The sequence below is a fragment of the Argiope bruennichi genome, chromosome X1, assembly GCF_947563725.1.
Source record: "Argiope bruennichi chromosome X1, qqArgBrue1.1, whole genome shotgun sequence".
In the NCBI taxonomy this organism is placed as follows: Eukaryota; Metazoa; Arthropoda; class Arachnida; order Araneae; family Araneidae; genus Argiope; species Argiope bruennichi.
In genome coordinates this window covers 36,828,338-36,849,054 of record NC_079162.1, presented here as the reverse complement: position 1 = coordinate 36,849,054, position 20,717 = coordinate 36,828,338, and the positions used below count along the sequence as shown (strand labels likewise).

The 20,717-nt window shown below is 28.1% G+C and overlaps 1 protein-coding gene across 1 annotated transcript in view; it reads left to right on the top strand.

Moving 5' to 3' along the window:
* Positions 1–20,717, top strand: part of LOC129958649 (nephrin-like) — a 658,065-nt gene that overhangs the window by 359,335 nt on the left and 278,013 nt on the right. The window contains exons 7-8 of the mRNA XM_056071256.1: positions 15,731–16,021; positions 20,363–20,574. Of these exons, the coding sequence (XP_055927231.1) occupies positions 15,731–16,021; positions 20,363–20,574 (503 nt within the window). The remainder of the gene's footprint in view (positions 1–15,730; positions 16,022–20,362; positions 20,575–20,717) is intronic.

Genomic DNA, 20,717 nt, shown 5'->3' with positions numbered 1-20,717 from the left:
AGCGCGCCTGTAAAAGCACTTTTATTTCTTTTTAATTCTCGTATCTATCTTTTGGCCAGAGATCGATGTTTCTGTGAGAATTAAAAGCTCTTAAAAACAACAGCGCTAAATGCTGGAGAAAGGAATCCATCTTATTCTTTTCACCCTTAAGTCCTGATCCAGTTTCTTTCAGGCGTACTAAGCTGGGTGTATTTTCTTTTTCTCTGGTTTGAAGACAGGAAAAAAAGGTTGCAATTGAATTATAACTTGGATTGTAGCTCTTAGATAGCAATTACTTTTTTTCCCTTTTGCAGCTATATATCGAATTCTACTTTGAAAAAAGGGATGAAGAGTATTCTTGCTGTTATTTTAGCCAGAATGTTTTTCTGCACTCTTTTGCTGCGAATATATTCTTTTATTTTCATTTGTTTTACAAAAAGGGAAAAAAAAGGAATCTCTCTCTTAAGGTTTTTTCAGAACATTTCAGATAGAACAACAAAACCAAAATCTCTTTTATTTGCCGCCTTGTATATTCATTTGAAATAGTATTAAAAATAATTTGGAAAAAAACCCGATCGGTTACATTTAAATGAATTTTACTTCTGATACAAGAGCTTACGAAATCGAATTGCATTTAAATTGCTAAAAAAATTTAAAGGATAATATATTAATGGTCTGAAATTGTGTTTGTTGGTTTCATTGTTTGTAAATGCTTAATAGTATTTAATAAACTTTCAATAGTTTTAATTAATAACGTATTACGTTCTACACAAATCAATGTTCTATCAACTTATATAGTTACCTAATTTATTTTTATTTGTAATTTCATGAAAACGTATATATTTTATTAAATTTATCGTTTTAAACAAACATTAATTAAGAATTGTCTGATTTAAGATTTTTCCTGCTATGTTGTGAAATATATTTTAAATTACACTTTGATAAAATATTTGAAATTTAGGAGTAATAAAAATACTTAATTATTAAATTTTTAACTCAACGTAAATGAATTATTCAGTAATTTAATTTTTGTTTTTTGAAATTCCATTTGTATTTTAAACATAAATGAACATGAGGATAGAATATATCCTCAGCGTGATTTCCTTATAACATTATTTGCATTCTGAATATTTAATAAGCGAAAATATTCTTTTATACTGTAGAGTCTTTATTCTCTAGCAATAAATAAATAAATCTTCCTTTCAAATAGAAATAATAAACAAATTCAGACTCATAATATCATAGGAGCTCGTAATAATATCATTAGAGCAGTATCACCAATGCATTATTAATCACGTCCATGGCTTTTCTGCTTATAGTCGTTCCAACGCAGTTCTGAATGAATGAACGAAATATATCAAAGCAAATACTTTCAAAATAAAAGTTTATGTGCTCAGAGATTTAAGGATGACATTTATATGAAATTTTTAAACATTTAAAAAAAATAATGCAGAAAATAATTTAATAATCACTACAAAATAAATTCTAACTATGTGAACAAATATACAACGCATACCGTAAGAACTATACGATGATCTTACTTTTATAATTGCCATTTGATTTTCAACCTTAAGTACTGAAATTATACATCATTAATTTATTATTATATACCCTAAATAACATTTTATTTTTCAATTAAAAAGTTGTAAATTCCACTGATTTCCATAAATTTTGTTATTCTGATGAAGTAAATAGCTTTGGTTTAATATGAAACTGGAGAATTCTTAATATTATAATATAAACTATTAAATGTATATAAAATATATTGAAAGTAATGTCCATTTCATAAGGTCTATCTATACTTACACAATATATAAATGTATTATGTCTATGAACAGGTAGACTACGTCTGAGCAAGTTTTGTATGACCTTATGGTTTTCCGGCGTTTACTATTCGAAGAGAGCACTTGAGAGAGTACTCATTAAGGAACTTAGGGGAAAGGTAAGAGGTCAAAAGTCTGGCATTCACACTTGACAGTGATGGACTGCTGTTTACTGGCGAGATAACTTCAAAGGCTCGCCGAAAATGTCGCACGGTGCTCTGCTTCGAACTTCGTTTATGCTTAAGAATCGATTTTCGGAAATAATTTTTAAAAGATGAATTTTTTCACTTATTATGGTGTACATTGACTAGAATAAGTGACGTATTAACCTGTAAGAATATTACGTATAAACACAAATTTCTGAAGATCATATTTACTACATTTGATAAAACCAAAAATTTTACTATCAAGACAAATATGAGGAAGAATTATGATCATATGTTGCTTCCAAGCAAAGTCTATTTTCACTCTAGAAAACAAAATTAAGATATTTTATGCGTAAATATGTATTCTTTTTTTTTAGTTGTCTGGATTTGACTGTTATAAAAATAGTGGCAAGATATGATAATTTTTAGTAGATTATCCCTATTTGCTAGGTTTTAGAAATTTTGCACTTTTTGACTAATATGAAAATGTATTATTTTTATATTTTTTAATTTGAACTATTAATTACTTTTTATTTAAACTAATTATTAATTTAAGTGAATTTAATTCTGATTTTATGCGTATGGCTCTTTCTGATTGTGAATATGAGAAAAGATTTATTTCCAGATACCGCGAAACTGATAAAAATGAATTTTTATTAAAGTCTAAACTGTCAAAAAATACTAAAATAATTATAACTTTTAAAGAATTGTATTTATTAAATTTATTTTATTTTTATATTAATAGAGTGAGTGATAAATATATCAAAAATCCTTTATATATCGAATATCAGTGATACCTAGTATGTGAACATAGCTTTCTGAGATCAACAATTAAAACAAGTTTGCTCTAAAATAAATTATATTTAAATGAATCCAAGATTTGAAAAATATGTAAAATTTTCAGAAGCACACATTAAAAATTCAATTTTTTAACTAAATAACCGTAAAGAGAGTTGTAACCGATCAAATAAAAAAATTCTCAAAAAGAATCTTAAATTTTTTTTATAACATTCTTCTTAAATATTTTTAAATGTCCTATTACAAATATACGATAATATCCACCGAATTAAGGATATATTTACTATTATCTAATTTATTGATATTTAATTTATTGTATACAAGAATTGTTTTATTATTTAAATGAAAAATAATTCCTTTTTGTGATATTTAGTTATTTAAAAGAAGGAAGTGATCATTTACAAGTATTGTGCGTAAGAATGTCATTTGCAGATACTGAAACTACGAATAAAACTTTATTTGTAAGTACCAGCGAATTAAAAAAATTAAACGGAACACCTACCATATAGGCTAAAGAGCATCAATACTTTTGCAGTGCTATAATTTGATTTCAGCGCTGGCCGTTTGAAGTTTCAATTGCATATGAAGAACATAGAGCAATTTTCGAGTCCAAATATGGTAGGCATGTATCTGGCAAATATATGACAGTAGATATACATGTTACAATATTAATGGAACTCTAAAACAGTTTATACAAACAGTTAACAACAATTCAACATTTAAAATAATTAATTTATGAAAAAAAACACTCTTTATGTGATTTTCTTTTATGAATTTTCGAGATTTTTAGCAGTAATCTGTCATCATATCTTGCCTTGATATCTTTGCCCCGTTAATTTATCTTGATGCACCTGTCTGCTTCTTCCTCACTAAAATGATCTAGATTACCTGGACATTTGTGCAAATGGCCATGAAGGAAACGCAGCTTATTGCTTATATCCATATCAAATTTCTCAAACAATTTAAGCATATTGTGTACCAATTCGTTATATTTCTCTGCTTTTTGGTTACCGAAAAAATTCATAGTGAATAAGATGATACATGATCAACCAGATTACTCAGTATCAGTCAAAAATACTAAAATTTTTTGAATCATGAACGAATTTACGAATTTGTGGAGCATTAAAATTCTCTTATGTAACGTTTAATTATTCAATTCTATAAATGTTTGGAAATTGTGTTGGAAGCAGTCAATTTCCTTATTGAAAATGAACCCTGAAAGAAATTATTTCATTACACTGTTTTATACAATGTGATAGGAGGAGCATCTCATTTATATTAACCAATATCTTCTGGATATTATTCGCTGTACTTGCAGCCCATGTTTCTCTTAAAGGCCATTTTAAGTTTTCTGATGATCGCCTTGTTTTTATATATTCCACAAGCTCAGGGATACTTCATATATACCTTTTGATCTTCCTATATAAAGTTGATGATCTATAGATCAACACAAATAAACCAATGATGCTTGAATTTTTGAAAAGATCATTTTAACTTTCTTCCTTAAGTTTCACAAAATGAACAATTGGAAGGGAAGGTTAATGAATGCGATTGTGTAAAAAAAAAAAAAAAGTACGATTAAAAACATCTGGTATAATTGACTAAAAAATAAATCCTCAATCTTTTGGTTCATCTTCTTTTCCCATGAGACAAAAAGGGAGCATAATTTATTGCAATATACGAGCTCTGTGTCTTGACATAAATGTGGAAGAATTTACTTTTTCCGGTTCTGCTAGCTGATATTTTAAAATGAGGCTTTATATAATTTTAAAAAAATAAATCTAAAACTTAAATGTACATAGCCTTGCTTTGAGAGACCTATGTTCTCAAATTAAATCATTTGAGTTATCCATCAGTGAAGAATTGGGAAATATCTGAAGGACTATAAAATATATGAAAAAAAATAGGCAAATAAAAGAGATAAGAATTAAAATCAGTAGCCTCAATTTCTGGCTGCAAAAAAGATATTAAGTATTGACAATATGTTTTAATTCAAAATTTAGAGCAAATTCAACGATAGTAAGGTCCGTTTTGAAATCAGAAATCTCAAGATATCTTAAAATCATTAAAAGTGTTTTGGCAGTGATAACGATTTGTGTCAATAAATGAATAATAATATATTCACTCATTTTCCAATTTTTTTTTCTCGAAAGTATCATGAAGAGTAATGTTTGATTCCTAAGGACCGTGCTTAACTTTTCATTTATACTTTTTTTTTCTGAATAAGTCTACGGAAATTTTAATATGCGATCTTTCTCAGAATGTTTCTTTATGAATGATTTTTATTTGAAATAATTCCATTCCACATTTGAAAAAATTGTATATTTAAATTTTATATCTTAATAGAAAACATATAGAATCAAAAACTTTTCCTTTGCATTTCATTGAAATAGTGTGAACACTTTTATAATGTAAGCAAAGTAAAAAATTCATACGGCTCAAGAACTTTTTATCTTAATATATATCTGATAATTCCAAGAAATTCTATTAGTATCAAAGTTGACTAAAAAAAATTTACATTTCCTTGATAGAAGTTATTCATTTCTAAAGCCAACAATGCTGTTCAAAATGTTTATAGATGACAATTAAAATGTGTCAATTCAACACTTCTTTTTAAATTAAATCTTGTGAGTGGTAAAAGTTTCACTGTAATGATGACTTAAATTTTTCCACTGATACAACGTTACAGAATTATTCAATTAAAAGGAATTTATGTGGGAGAGTTAGGTAAATTTTATAGTATTAAATTGTACTATTAAGTATATTTATGTTATTAAGTTAAATATAAGTAAGATTAGTCGGTAAATTTTTATATAATGAATAGCTATCAATTTCAATAGCTTAATCCCTTAGGAATTCATTTTTAGGTTGATATAAAATCTCAGTGGTAGATTATTTCTGAATAGAGTTCTTGACGAAAAAAGAATAAAATATTTGGAAAATATTTTTATGTCCTGTAAAAAAGAGTGTTTTTTATTCAAAACATTAGAAAACTATTATTTTCCCTTTGTTTTATATGCATGAACTAATTCGATGGGTTTTTATGAACAATGTTAATCTTTTGTAATAAATTGCATTTTGTAACACATAATTAATATGTGTTAGAACAATGCTTGAATTACTATTCGGTATTTATTAATCTGGGATTATCTAATTCTTTTTCTGATAGTTTCAATCATCATTATATATTTAATATTTATAGAATCTGTAAACGTTTAATCAATTTTCTAAACGCTTGTCCGTATAACCATAATATTTCATTGAAGATACTCAACCATCTATCGTATCTTTGCATAACCGAATTATTCAGATTTCCGTGGTACGCATCCAAGAACATCATGGTAATCCAATTTAAAAAACTCAGAGCATTTCTCAGGAGGAAAAAGGACTTGCCCTCGCTACTCAGTTGTAGTTAGATGTTGGACGAATGCCTAATTTTATTTATTTTGTGACTGTGATGTTGCATTAATGGATTCAATTAAAGGCAACAAAAATCATAAGGAATCATTTTTATGATTTTCATTATTAACATCAAACGATAATGAAATTAAATATTTATTGGACATTGCAAATAACTCACTCATTTCAATAGATCGGCACAAAAAAATCAAACATAATTAGAGTTTTAATATATGTTACTAATCTATAAGTATTTAATTCATTTTCTTAAGGCTTAGCCTAAAGAACGAGTAATAAAAACATTCGGATAAGATGCTTAACCAGCCATCGGATCTATGCATAATTAAAAGTTAATCAAGTAATTAATCAGATCATAAGAATGTTCAAAGAATCCCTGTGAGTGGTTTTACAATCTCCTAAAATTTACACAACCGGAAAAGAAAGGCTGAATAATTTATTTCTGATGAGCAAACTCGTTGTAGAAGCTTTTAAATTATAAAAAAAGAAACACATCTCAACAGCGGGAAGAGAATTCGGATGTTAAAAAAATCTTTTCATTTCTGAATAAAATAAAAATTAACATTTCAGGTTATTTAAAGCATTTGTTTCAAATCATTTATTAAAAAATAATGAAGAACAAAAGAACATAATACTTGTCGTCTTTAATGAAGGCAGGTTTTCGAATAAGAGATAATAATAATTAAAAAAAAAGAAAGACGTTTTAAGATGGAATGGGTATTTCAAGAGATGTATGTTACAATTAACAGAATACTTAGAAATTCGCGAAAAGAATACAAATACAAAAAAGTGACAAAGCGTAAATACACTTAGTTAAGCTAATTTGTAATAGCAATTGAATATTATTCTGAGTGAAAAATAAACATTTTAATAAATCAAAGAAAGATGTTCATTGTTTCCAAAAATGCAAACAAAACTGTATTATATAATAATGCGTATATTTTAATTTCATTGAAGAATTGTTGATTGAAATCTCAAAGGAATTCTTTGTTCTTGTTAGTTTGAAAATCCTTCAGAATGTTTTTCTGAACGCTTTTCGGATTGATTTATATATCGGCTTAAAAACAATGAATTAAAATCATGAGAAAACCGCATCTTAAAGAAATAACTTGAATTAGCTTTAAAAAATGGCGACAAAAATTTTATGGGAAACAATGATTTATTTAGAAGACAATTCGATATAATCCTTTATCGCTAATAGTTATCTGATTGTTATATTTATCATGTATAAAGTTGTATTTATGATGTAAAAAAATTCGGAATTTTCTATCAAAAATTTATTGAAGGTGAAGAAATTTTATTTGTATAAAATATTGTAACAAAAATTAAAATTGTTTGAAAATACTAAATAGTCGTTTGTTATTTTCGCCCAAGAAAATAGGTTATCATATGTAAGTGCTTGTAAAACGCAAATTAATGTAGATGATTTTCACTAAAATATATGTAATTTGAAAGAAATAAAAATTGATATTATAATATCTCAAATAGGGATTGTGCTCATGAATTCTGGATTTTATTCTCAAACGTGCGTTCAATTATGCATACTAACCACTGACCCATATTACGAACATTTTCAGTCTTTTCCTTAAGTTCTGTACAAGCAATAACAGCTGACATTTTCTTCTGATAACGGGATGGTACTGCCGCCTTATCTCTAGACTTAGGATTGTTATCCCACTTGGAACTAATCTACGTTCAGTAATAATTCTGATGATAGATTTTTACTTCTCCCTCGCGTTTCCTCATGTATGATGACTGGCTTTGTTCCTAATCTAGTAAAGACGAGAATTGTTACAGCCCCTAATGACGGATTAATGTCTGGTACTCTATTTTTCAAAGACTTGACAAGGAAAAAGCAGTTTATTTTTTCATCGCTGGAATGTTTGCTTAATACGTTATATAAGAAATTTGTTCATACTTAATCTGGACAATGAGATCATAATCATGTTGCGACATACCTGAATTCACTCATATTTTATTATGCTCCAGATAAAAAGTCCATGTTGTTTTTCCCCAAAAAGTCAAAATGTACAAGATGTATTTTTATTATGATCAGTAAATGGTATAACATATAACTCTTTCCTATTTCCTGAGAAAATTTGGTATTTTAAAAATGGCCAAGAAAATAATAGAAATATTAATATAATTATGAACCGTTGTAAAACTAAGCATTTTTTATAGTTTTTAAAAAGATAACGAAATTTTGTGCAAGAATTTCATAAGGAATTAAAAAAATTTTCGTGTGATTTATTGGGTTCTTATTTAAATGTCGCTTAACAGTATAACAATTTTGCTTCCAATAAAAAAAAGACATGTAAATGTAGTCCAATATTTTGGACTAATCAAAAATTTTCTGAAATACAAATAATTGGAATCATTTAATTTTGTCGATTCATGTAAAAAAAAACACACCTTTGTTCCAGAATTCATTGCGCACCCTTTGCGGATTCATTGATCATAGTCTGTTGTAAGTTATATTCGTAAAATTCTTACTTGATGACGTTTTAACAATATGTAATTGAGCCTATATGTAACTGAGTTATCACCAATTAGTTTATGTAGAAGTGTATTTACTGGCTCGTTTTTATGACATTTTAAATGTTCTAAAGGCAGGTGAATGCAATGATCTACAGGCCTTGTTTATGTATTATTTCTTTTCTGATGGGTCTGATGGATACCTCAAATTACTTGATGTTTCATTTAATGAACACAAAGTATGGCTTTATGTTGGCGAGTAATATAGTCCTGAAAATCGTCGGTAACTAATCACAGGGTTTTTAAGTCGGTAAAATCGGTAATTTTACATTTACATAAGTATAGTGCATCTGTGAACACCAGAAGTTCTTTTTGAATTTGTAACGTCAAGCACAGATGCTCTTGTAACAATGAAAATCTTCATTAATGGTACTTTATCAATAAATTTGTTTTTTTTTTTCAAGCAAATTTGAATTTTGTCTTGTAACAGAAGAAAATGCAAAGTCTATTTTGCACGTAGCAAACGGTAAAGCTTGTTGATTAGTATTCAGGCATAGCTTGGTGATGTATATGTTCTGAACTGACTCATTAGTATGAATCACCTTTGCATATTTTTCTGGCCAAAACTTTGCTACTGTAACTCTTGTTACACTAACTCGCAAGAGGTAGTAATTACACTGCCATATTCTTTTTTCAATCGTAGAGGAAATAGAAATACTGAGTAAAATTGTTTTCTCATTCCTGTCTGCAAGGCATTTTTTTATCAAATGATAGCTAATTTTAATCCAGAAAATTTGCTTTCAAATTGCTTCATCATTCATTAATTCTAAAATATAAACTAAACCATAAATATTTAATGCATGGATAAGAGCAAATTAATTAATTTGACCATTTTAACCTTTCAGAATAAAGTAAAACTTTATAAAACAGCCTATTTCGAATTTAAAAAAACAATAAATTAAATTTCGAATTCTGCATTACTTATTATTCGATAAGACTTTATTAAACATTTTATTTGCAAAGAACACAGTTGGAAAATGCTGTAGAAAGGAAATGCTAGATATAAATGCTAGTCGAAAAAAGTTCTAGCTAGATTTATTTCTGTTTCTTCAACGTTTCTTGCAGTTTACGTCCATCACAGCGAAACTTTGCCGTTTAGAGATGAAAACAACAATATGTTCAGAGAAAATCTGATACATCAAACTATGTCCTGTTTATACTGAATATCGTTCTTAGTCAAGCTCTAGGCGATCTAAAACTAGAACAAAAAGTTCAATGACACGAATTTGCAAAGTCTAGACATTTTTTAATCATGTGGAAATAACACACATTGCAGAAGTTTTCAGTACCCATATTTTTGCTGTAAAACAATATTCAAACGGGGAACAGAAGTAAAATAAAAATAACTGAGTTTCGAATTTGAAATGGAAGATACGTTAAGTTAGTAAAAGAGTTTCTGAATTCAAACGAGAATTTGTGGCATTTAAATGTTAAATGTTGTTATTTTATTGAACTTCCTTTCAATAAATGCCAGAAAACCGAGAAAGAAGAATTTAAATTTATGGGGATTGGTTAACTGCTTTAAGACTGACAATAATGTTACTATTTCTAGAAAATGATATATTTTTGGGAAAGAAAGGCATAAGAAACGGTACTTCATCCATCTTTTCAAAAATAATTTATTTCAAAAACTTTCTTTTTGCAAAATATAAGAAAAATCTATTTGATAAAAGGAAACATTCTTCAAATTTAGATCAATCTGCCTTTGCATTATTTTATAATATATTTAATGCTATCACTTTTTCGAAATACATACATAAATAGATTAAATGTGCTTATCAGATTCTTGTAATACATTATATAGCAAATGTATATGGAAATATTATCAAAATCTAAAATTCTCATTATTGCAAAAGAGTAATTGGAATAATTATATATAACATGTTTGATGAACATCCCTACGTATATATTTCGAGAGGTTTTAAATTCCTACTGTGATTAAACAAATATTTTAAATGTTTCTTTTGAGTTTTGGAACAGGACTTCCAGTGTCTGTGTACTGTACATAAGTTAAAATATAAGGGCGAAAGTTTGTTTCTAGAAACACAAGATATTTCACAAAGTACCCATATTTCTTCTATTTCCATACACCTTTTTTATGTATTAATTGGGAAAAACCCTTTAATTATACTTCCTCCAGATGTACAGTATGTTAATGGTTTTATAAAATTTAATCATGGAATCTTTTACGGCATTTGGCATGTCATTTATCCTATATCTTTATTGTTTTATTTCTTTATTTTTGGCTGTACAAATAACGTAACAGAGACTATATTCAGAAACTTTGAAATTTAATTACCATAATGAATATATTGCTAACTGAAATTGCTAATAATTTAATTAGAAAAAAATCAATAATACTGTGGACTGCTAAAAGGGGCTACATATATTTTTCTTAATTACTTTAGAAAAAATTAAAGCATATTTATGTTTCTCATTTTAAGATTTATTCATTATTTTATATTTAATCATATTCTAAAATTAAACTAACGTATCTCTAGTGAATTTTATGCTGTAATATTGTGTAACATTCATAAATTTAGAGAAGAATGTCGTATTGAAAAAAAATCAGCATATTAATCTACAGATGGAGTTTCATAATTATAAATTGCTATTTCCTATTTTTTTTTTTTTTTCAATTTTACGTTTATGTGAAAATATTAAATCACTGATAAAGCGCACGACTAATAATTTTCCCTCGGCTGTTTCAAAAATAATAGCATTCAGGAAAATAGAACTCAGAAATGAAGAGTTTCTGCTATTAGCTATTTAAACTGTCTCCATCTTGAAATTAAAAAAGTCAAAACGAAATATCTCCATCTGTAACGCATTTCACTTATGTTTGAAAAAGTTTTAAAATATATCGGACCATTTTAAGAAAAAAAAGTATTTAATTACAACAACAAATTTACACAGAAGCAAATTAGTGTCCGCAAAGAATTCTTGCTAAAGCGAAGAAACCATTTATCTCTTTTGCATAGTCGACTCTCTTGCTTGAGCAAATTGTGTTTAAAGAAAAGTAACTTTACTTTCATCGTACATATAATTATTCGCTTCTAAACCTTCGATACAGTTTTGTTTTTAAATGAAAGTATCTTTTTTTTGTTGTTGTTGCTGAGAAATAGAAATACTATGAGACAAGAAATTCGCATAATGAAACGAATACAAGAAACTTCTTTTCGTTAGGTTTGATGTAATGATTCTTAAATGTCTAGGTTTGAGAACTGTATAATAATGACAGGGAAAGAAAATTCAGCGAATGAATTGAGTTCCGTGTAATTAACAGAAGTAGAATATTTTCTACTATCTAATGAAGCATTAGGGTAAGTGGATTTTAAAGAGACAACGACGGGAAAAACAAACATGCCGAACAACACGCATTCGTTTACTACTATCGAATTTTAAGCGCATGCAAAATTGATCGGTTTCTTCTTTTTCTTCATCGTTTGCGTTTGTTCCAAATAACATTCATTAAATTTGTTTTTTAAAAAAACATACTTTCTGAAATGAAGCAATGAGGATTCAGAGAAAATTATAGTTTAAATCGAAATACTGTGGTTGTGAGTTTTTTCTGTAGCTTTATTTTTTGGTTCCTCCTAAGATTTATTTTATTAAAAAAAAAAAAAAAAGATTTGTTTGTTTTTATTAAAACCTTCAATCGTACGATGAAATAATACGTCTTTTCATCTTCAAAATAAATGTGAAAAGATACTTATTAAAACCAAAGACAATATTTTCCTCTTCTTATCTTTGAAAAACAAACCATAAACAACTTTGAATAATTGCAAGATATGAATTATAATGACTTCAAAACCGATTGTTAAAGACACTGAATGTAAAATTATTAAATATATATATGTATTTTATGCGTTAAAAAAAGATTTCAAATGATTCTAAGCATGAAAGAATTAATTATTATGAATTTTAACAAAAGTAATCTAAAACTTCAGACAGTTGTTTACATATAAGATGGAATTAAGATTTTATGCTTGTAAAGATTGTTGACTGAAATTTATTTTAAATATTTCGCATATAAAAGAAAACTGCTTTAAATGTATAGTTGGAAATATGCAGAGAAAAGTAAAAAAAAAAAAAATACTTCGTGAATATTTTATTGGAAATATTCAGACTGGGATGTTTTATTTTGACCGGGATGAGTTTTTCTAAATAAAGTTTCTTTTCCATTCTTGCATATCAGCCCTAGAAGATGAAATGTGGTCACCTTTGTATATTTTTACGAAAGAAATGCCAAATACTGTCGAATACTGATGCCAATCCAAGCATCAAAAGTTTATATATTAAAAATATTTTATATAATTTTGTTTTCAATTCTTCAACTGAAGAACTTATAGCTTTTCTGACATATATTTCAGTTGTATTTATTTCTCAGAATCGTTTTTATTTAATAATGCAAACTATTATAATTTAACATATTAACTTAATACATACTTAATACAATAACTTAATACATACTTAAATTAATACTTAAGCATATAAACTTTAATTGGGTAAATTTTAAAGACGTTCTACTTCACAATTAGAAGCTGCAAGAAATCTGCTTAAATTGCAAAATTGAAGCATATTTAATCTGCTGTATAATTATTTTGCACATATTTTGCAGTGCAATAATGACTTTTGTATAAATGCAGCCTTAATATTTTTCCTGTTATATTTTAACAAAATAATTGCATCACAAAATGCATATTTTGAAATGATGTTCCGTTGCATAGTTCATCTAATTAATAAAAATGTTTTATCTTCTTCAGCTGAATCAATGCGAAGTTATGTGAATGGCATGAAATTTGGGTTATTTGCAGTATATATTATCATTTTATAAATCTTGACTTTGATCAATCTGAATAATTAGATTCATAAGATAGATCAACATTAGTAATGAATAGTCTTAAGATCTTATAAGTGTACACATGATAATTTATTTTCGGGTATTTATTTTTGAAGGACGAAATGAAACATATTTTGCTATTCATTCTGCAAAGCATCCAGCTTACAAATACATCGGTAAATTCCCACAAAATCATTCATTTATACCCTAGTTAATCATCATTCGTTTTCATTAGTATGAAAATGTGGGCTCTGATATATGTTTAGTTTTGAAGTGATTTGACGACCTCTTTTCAATCAAATGCTTTGTCGTACCTATTTAATACTAAGTTAATATCGAGGGGAATATAGGCAAGTTCGTAAATGACTATATTTCCTGCACTCATATTTGAGAGGCTCTCAAATTTTAATTGCGTTCGGTAGATTTATAAGGAAGCCGCCAGACTGGACGCTTATTAATTCTCAGATTTATTCGTGACCATAACTTTGGGACAAATGGGATTCCCGATTTATCATCACTTTCTTCAGCAAATTTAGCCATTTAGAAATGCCCGCAATGCAGTTTAATCAACCAATATCAGTATTTGACAGTATTAGAAAAGTGTGATGTAAAAGAACATTCATGTAGTATTTATTCGTATGGTGGAATATATCTAAAATATTGGTGCATATTTAATTACTTTAAATATGAAGTTATTGTAAAATGTATGCAGTTCGAAATAATAGATAAATTTCGCTTTATTTAAAAATGGAAAATATTGTTGAATTTCCCGAAAGAAGTCTATGTTAATATTTTTGACGTGACTAAATTATTTTACTGGGATTAATTTCTAATTTTGCAAATTGTACCCAAAATTTATCTTCAGCGATTTAATTTGTTATGTTGTTTTATTGAATGTTAGATTTAAGTGTTGAAATCACATTAAAAGAAGTTATTAGTAAAAGCCAATGAATTACAGTGTTTGAAGTTTAATAAATATATTTATTGTAAAAAGAAAATATGCTACTTACAATTTGAATCCTACGCAGTTAAAGCTATTCCGATGAAAGTAATTTGAAAATTATGCCAAAAATAACTAAATCAAATGCAAGTCAATAATTGATTTAATCAAATGTAAATCTGTTTAATTTCTTCTAAATTTCATTTTTTATTTAGGATGAAAGAGTTGTACAGTAGTACCCAGCTACCTCATGTCCAAAATTTAATGGGATTAACTAAGACTTATTTGGAAAACGGTACAGACATAAGTTAGGACTAACTGCTATACCGCGCATCGCGCAAAAAATAGTTACCTTCTGATATTTTTGCTAAATAGCTAGTATTAAGCTTTATTTCCAAACTTCTAAAAGAGTTATTGATGCATTGTTTTAAGGTGCATATTATCTACATTTTACATGATCCAATCAGTGAAGCCATTAATACTAGACACAAGAACTTAATCTCCATATTCATCGTACACTTGTTCCACAGCTACTCAAAGACGGCGTGTTCAAAATGTGAACACCGAATAGCACAAAATTCTTTCGAAGTAGAAAGAAGAAACCCCAATAAAAATACTAAAAAGTGACTTGATTGAACTGGTAAATTTAGACTCCCATCAGCAGCTTAAAGGAATAAATAATACACTAAATAAATTCTTCATGATCCTTTGGTAATGAGATACAGACAATGTTTTTTTTCTCCAAGTCTTATATTTTAATAGTGACCGGATTAAGAATGATGGCCCTCAAGTGTATGTTCCAATTCGAACGCCTGATAACTGTTATCCTAGTCCTCTTTAGATTCATCAGTAGTAAATATAGGCTTTCTAGATGGAATGATACGGATAAATTCTTTTCTGTCTGCTGAAAGATAACATATGTGTGTCATTCGACCACTAGTCGAGGGTTTATCTATTTCTCTTCAGCAATAAAGACCCTCTGTGCCAAAAAAAAATCGGTACATTAATGAAATTTGACTGGCGAAATTGATGAATAATGAGACACAGTCGCCATCTGTGCCAACTCGTAAGCGAAAGACAAATTTCTCTGACGCAGCATCTGCAAAGCCTACAACGAAAAGAATCACACTCTCTTAAAAAATATATTTACGTGCGTAATTGTATATACATATGCAGTGAAATTCATAATTACCCATGTTTGTCTTTTACTAAAATGATTCTCATTTCACAAAATTTTGCATCGTTACAGATCCTCCCCACCATCCTGAAATTAAAGGCTACCAAGAAGGAGACTTGATTCATGCTGGTGACCGCTTATCACTCACGTGTACTTCGACTGGAGGCAAACCTCCTGCTGAGCTTCAGTGGTTACGTAATGGTGATATCATCCAAGGGAGCTTCTCAACTGTTGGTAGAGATTCTACCAATACCATATCTTTCACTGTACAGAGAATTGATAATAATGCAATTTACACATGTGCAGCCTCCAATCCTCTGACTCCAGTACCTCTAGTAACAGCCGTCAAACTCTCTGTCGTTTGTAAGTTCAATTCTGTTTATCTTAATTTAGAATGAATTCCAACTTTGCATGTTACTCAAATTTGCATGGCTACAATGTATTATTTTTCTTAGTGGAGTTATTTCTTATTTATTTTAAGATGCATCAGTTTACTTTTGACAGTCATTTCAAATCTTGCCCTGGGGGCGAGGAGTGAAAAGCATGATGTTACATAATAAAGAATAGTTAAATGATAGACAGCATGAGCAGTTATGTTTGTCATGTAACTGCGATGTCATGCAAGTTGAAGCAATCCAAGTTAAGCGGATTTTCTTTTTCAAAAGTTCCTAAGCATTTCTTTTTGCTAAAGACGAATTTCATCTGTTGGCTTCTTTTTCTTACAAAATATTTCTTCACTGCTACATTAATATAGGAATTACAATTAATACGAAAAAATTTTGATGACATGCAGGTCAATGAGATATTGTCTAAATGTAACAGAAATTTTTTAACGAAGTGATTGAAATTAAAATTGTTTCTTTTCTTAGTATTTGCAAATATTCTAATAGAAGCCTCTTTCAAGGATTTTGGGACACCAAATTTTCTCTGTGTAACTCTTTTAGAGGCCTCGCATCAACATTTATGAACTTCTGTTTCATACTTGACATACTGAATGCATATAATCTGATTAAATATTGGTTTGAGCATAAATGCATTGCAGAATATTCTACTCAAAAGTTATTGTATAAACTCTGTTATTCTCATAAATATTAAAATATTATATATATAAATAATAATAAATAATATATATATAAATAATAAACTATCTCTTAAAGAAGTTATTAAAAGAAAATTTTCAAAATAAAAATAGCTTAATATTCTATTTCATTTAAAAATTGTTTAAATCTAACTCTTATATTGAGAGGCAGGATAATTATAAAAATATTTTGGTCGATATATGAATTCTTAAAATTCATACTGTTAAAAGAAAGAGATGGAACGTGTTTTAATGCTTACAAACAAGAATGAAGTGAAAAATAATATTTTATCTCTTCGAATTACATTGAGAAAAATTTACAACAGGAAAGCCTCCTCATTCGAATACGATCTTCGTAGTGACTGCGTTGCCATAAACTGCGTTGGAAAGGTACCTGAAGCACACAAAATGCTTGGGCTAGGCAGATTCTAAGGAAATGATGAAAGCAATCAATAAGTACAGAGAAGTTATATAAAGGCAAAGCATTTTATTGTATTTCTCACATTTTCTAGGTTTCCGTCTTTCTATACTATTCCACTTCGTTCACAAGTGAAAGATTTGTTGAATGCAATAAAATATTTTATTTTTATATCATTTAGTATCTATCATTACTTGGTGGGTTCAGTTTTAGCTTATCGCCATCGTTTTCTCGTTCCCGCATTTCCCTTAATATCATTCTAAAAGCATTTATCATTTATCATGACGAAGATCACCCTCTACGAAAACAAGAAACCTCTGTCATTTGAAATTTTCAGAATTTTGTCATTGTTACCATAAATGTGAAAACTGAACACCTATTTTTAACATCATTCTTGAAGGCATACCTTAAAACAGTTACATCAATTTTAAATATCATTGCAGACAATCACATATTGGCAATATATATATATATATATATATATATATATATATATATATATATATATATATATATATATATATATATATATATATATATATATATATATATATTAGCATTCTGAATTTTCTTTAAACCAACAGTGTAATCTAAAATGCAACTTAGAAAAGTTCTAGACTGAAATGTATTCTAGTATTTAAATTTATATTTAAATGCAGTTTGAGCCTAGAGAATTCACTATCCAAATGTCTCTCTAAAATAAATTTCAAGCTATTGAGTTGTACATATTAAGAATTAATATAAGCGTTCATTAATTAACCATGTATTAACAAAACTTATTCTTCACATTTCTTTCCTATACTCACAACCCAATTTAGATTAGAAACAAGTGGAAATGGAATTGCAGCAATTAGGGTGTTTAATTATTTATTTAGAGAGGGTTGGATTTCACTAAAAGTTAATAATAATAAAATTGGAAATAAAATAAAACATAAGAGATAAAATAAGAAAAAGGAAAAAGTGTAATACTAAGAAAGTAAAGAAATAAATATTTGAAATAATTGTGTATTTCCGATTCAAGACTTCTTTCACCATTTTTTACTTTACAAATTGCAAAAACAAAATCATATTCCTGAATTTTACATTCGGTACTTGAGTCAACAGAGAAATAAGATGTTTTTTTTTTCTGTGCATTAACAAATAAATATGCCTTCTATTGAATACAAGGCTTTCATCCAATTTGATTATCTGAATTAGGGTATTTCTATCGATGCCAGCAAAGCGTCTTTACGAATCGGTAAGGTAGAATTTGCAGTTCTATTTATTTGAAATCATTTCTCTTACAGGAAACATGATTTTTCGCTAAAGCTGAAACCATGTGTGCCTTGTCTCCATTTTGGGTAAAATTTACTTAGTTCTGACCTTATCTGATGCCATTTAAATATTTTCGTTATTAATTATAACAAAGAAATGCCATACACAACTTATAGCGAACAATAGTAGAAGCATTCGTTTGAAATGCAGTCACTTGTAGGAAACGCGAGTTTCCACCACTTCTAAACGGTGTCAATTCATGAAAATTCAGTCACATGGCAGATTAAATGCGCATGGCCTCTAAATACTTACCTGATTGTTTCCTTGTGTGATGTTTCTGTCATCTAATCTCTTTCGTTATGTTTATATATCGTGTAATTTTTTTGAGTAGGAAAAATGCTTCATTATTATTAGTTTTTTAGTTCTGAATGGGAAAAAAAGCATGATTAACCTACCTTTCAAATTTTTATTTAAAAATTCCTGATTTAGTGAAAATATGAAGTGATGAATCCAAAAAGGAAAATCTTGCATTTATACAAAGGAAAATTCTTAATCCTACTACAATCAATAGACAATGTTTTTGCAGACTTTATGAACACAATTTTGCATAAAACTAAAAACTAAAGAATAAAACTAAAATCTAAACTAACTTTTTTAAACTAAAGAATAAAAAAGCCAATTAAATAAAATTAGTTAAATGTACTCATTTCATTAATAAAACTTCTGTATAGTTTATATTGCACTAATTTTAATGACATCAGAGATCGTGCATTATTCTGATGTGAACAGAAAATGATATTAAATCAGTTTGACAAAATTTAATAACAAATGAACTTACGAATAGCAATTGAAGTTGCTCAAGATTCCAAATTTGACATAGATCAGTAGACGTTTATCATATGACAATTAATTGATCCTGTTTTACCTTGCGTTTCCACTGTTGTCCTTATTTCATGTTTAATCAGTCGATTAATCTGATGTCATTTAAATATTTCGACAATCGTATTTAGAGTACAATCAACCTTTCTATGTAAAGTGCGGATGAAATGGTTTGAATAGGAGATGGTTTAAAAAAGCAGTAACTGTTCTACAACATTGAATTTTAAAAATGCAGCTTCTATGTAACACAGTATAAACATAGCGGTGTAATTAAAACATAGCAAGAATTTTTTTTTTTTTTGGCAATTTATTACTAGGAATATTGCCATCTTTCTACAATACATATTCTATGTAACAATTTTATTAGTAAAATCATATAAAAGTTCATCCGTCGTGACTTAAAATACCCAAATACTTCTTTAAAGATAGTTTAAAAATAGTAATGTGTAATGAAATAATCGAAATTATGCTTTCGTTGTCCTGTAACTAGGCCTACTTAAAATCCTCTTACAGCAAACACTGAACTAATAAACATTGCCATTGATGAGATTCATATATAAGGTATCCATAAAATAACTTTCTTTGTTTGGAGCATTTACAGCTGAAACTAACGAATGAAATAGAACTAAATTTGATAACCGATTCTGAGAGACAAGGGCAAATGAATTGTGTAAAAAAATTGAAGGGCAGGCAAAATCTTGCCGCTGTTGGAATGAAAGCCGCTCATTAATTATAACGATTGCACTCAAAATCCTATTAAATTTCGAATGACAAAAATGTGTATATTGATAAGAATAACATATAGTATGAAATTTCCAGAAAGTAATCTTTTATTAATCACGTAAAACATTTAGAATGTGTTGTCTTTCCATAGGTATAAGATAGACGACTTTATGAAACATTTTGTGTATGGGTGGAATTTATTTGCCCATATTTTCTGGAGTCTGCATATGGAATTTTTTCTTTCCATTTATTAGTTTTCATTGCAATCGCCACCAAATTAGGAAAGTTATTTTATATCAGTTCTGTATTTAATAAATTATGTTTCTTAAGAAATTTTTATCTCTTTTTACAGTTCCTCCGAATTTTATTCTGATTGACGGTCCAACAGAAGGTAACAGAGGGGATACGATTACTTTAACTTGTCGCTCTGACATCAGCAATCCACCGGCAGAGCTGACATGGCTTGTAGATGGAGTAACATTTGAACCTCAGGATACTACATTTCATTCAGTAGAAAATGGCTGGTATACTACGTCCAATCTTACGGCCATCATCACTAGGCAGGTAAATCCACTAATTTTCTCAATAAATTTTTCTTGTCTGTGAGTTTGTTAATTTTATTTAATTCTTCCTGATATGTGTTTATGCAAAATTAAATTTGTAAGAAGATAACTCATAGAAGATAAAGATATGCATGTTCATTTTAA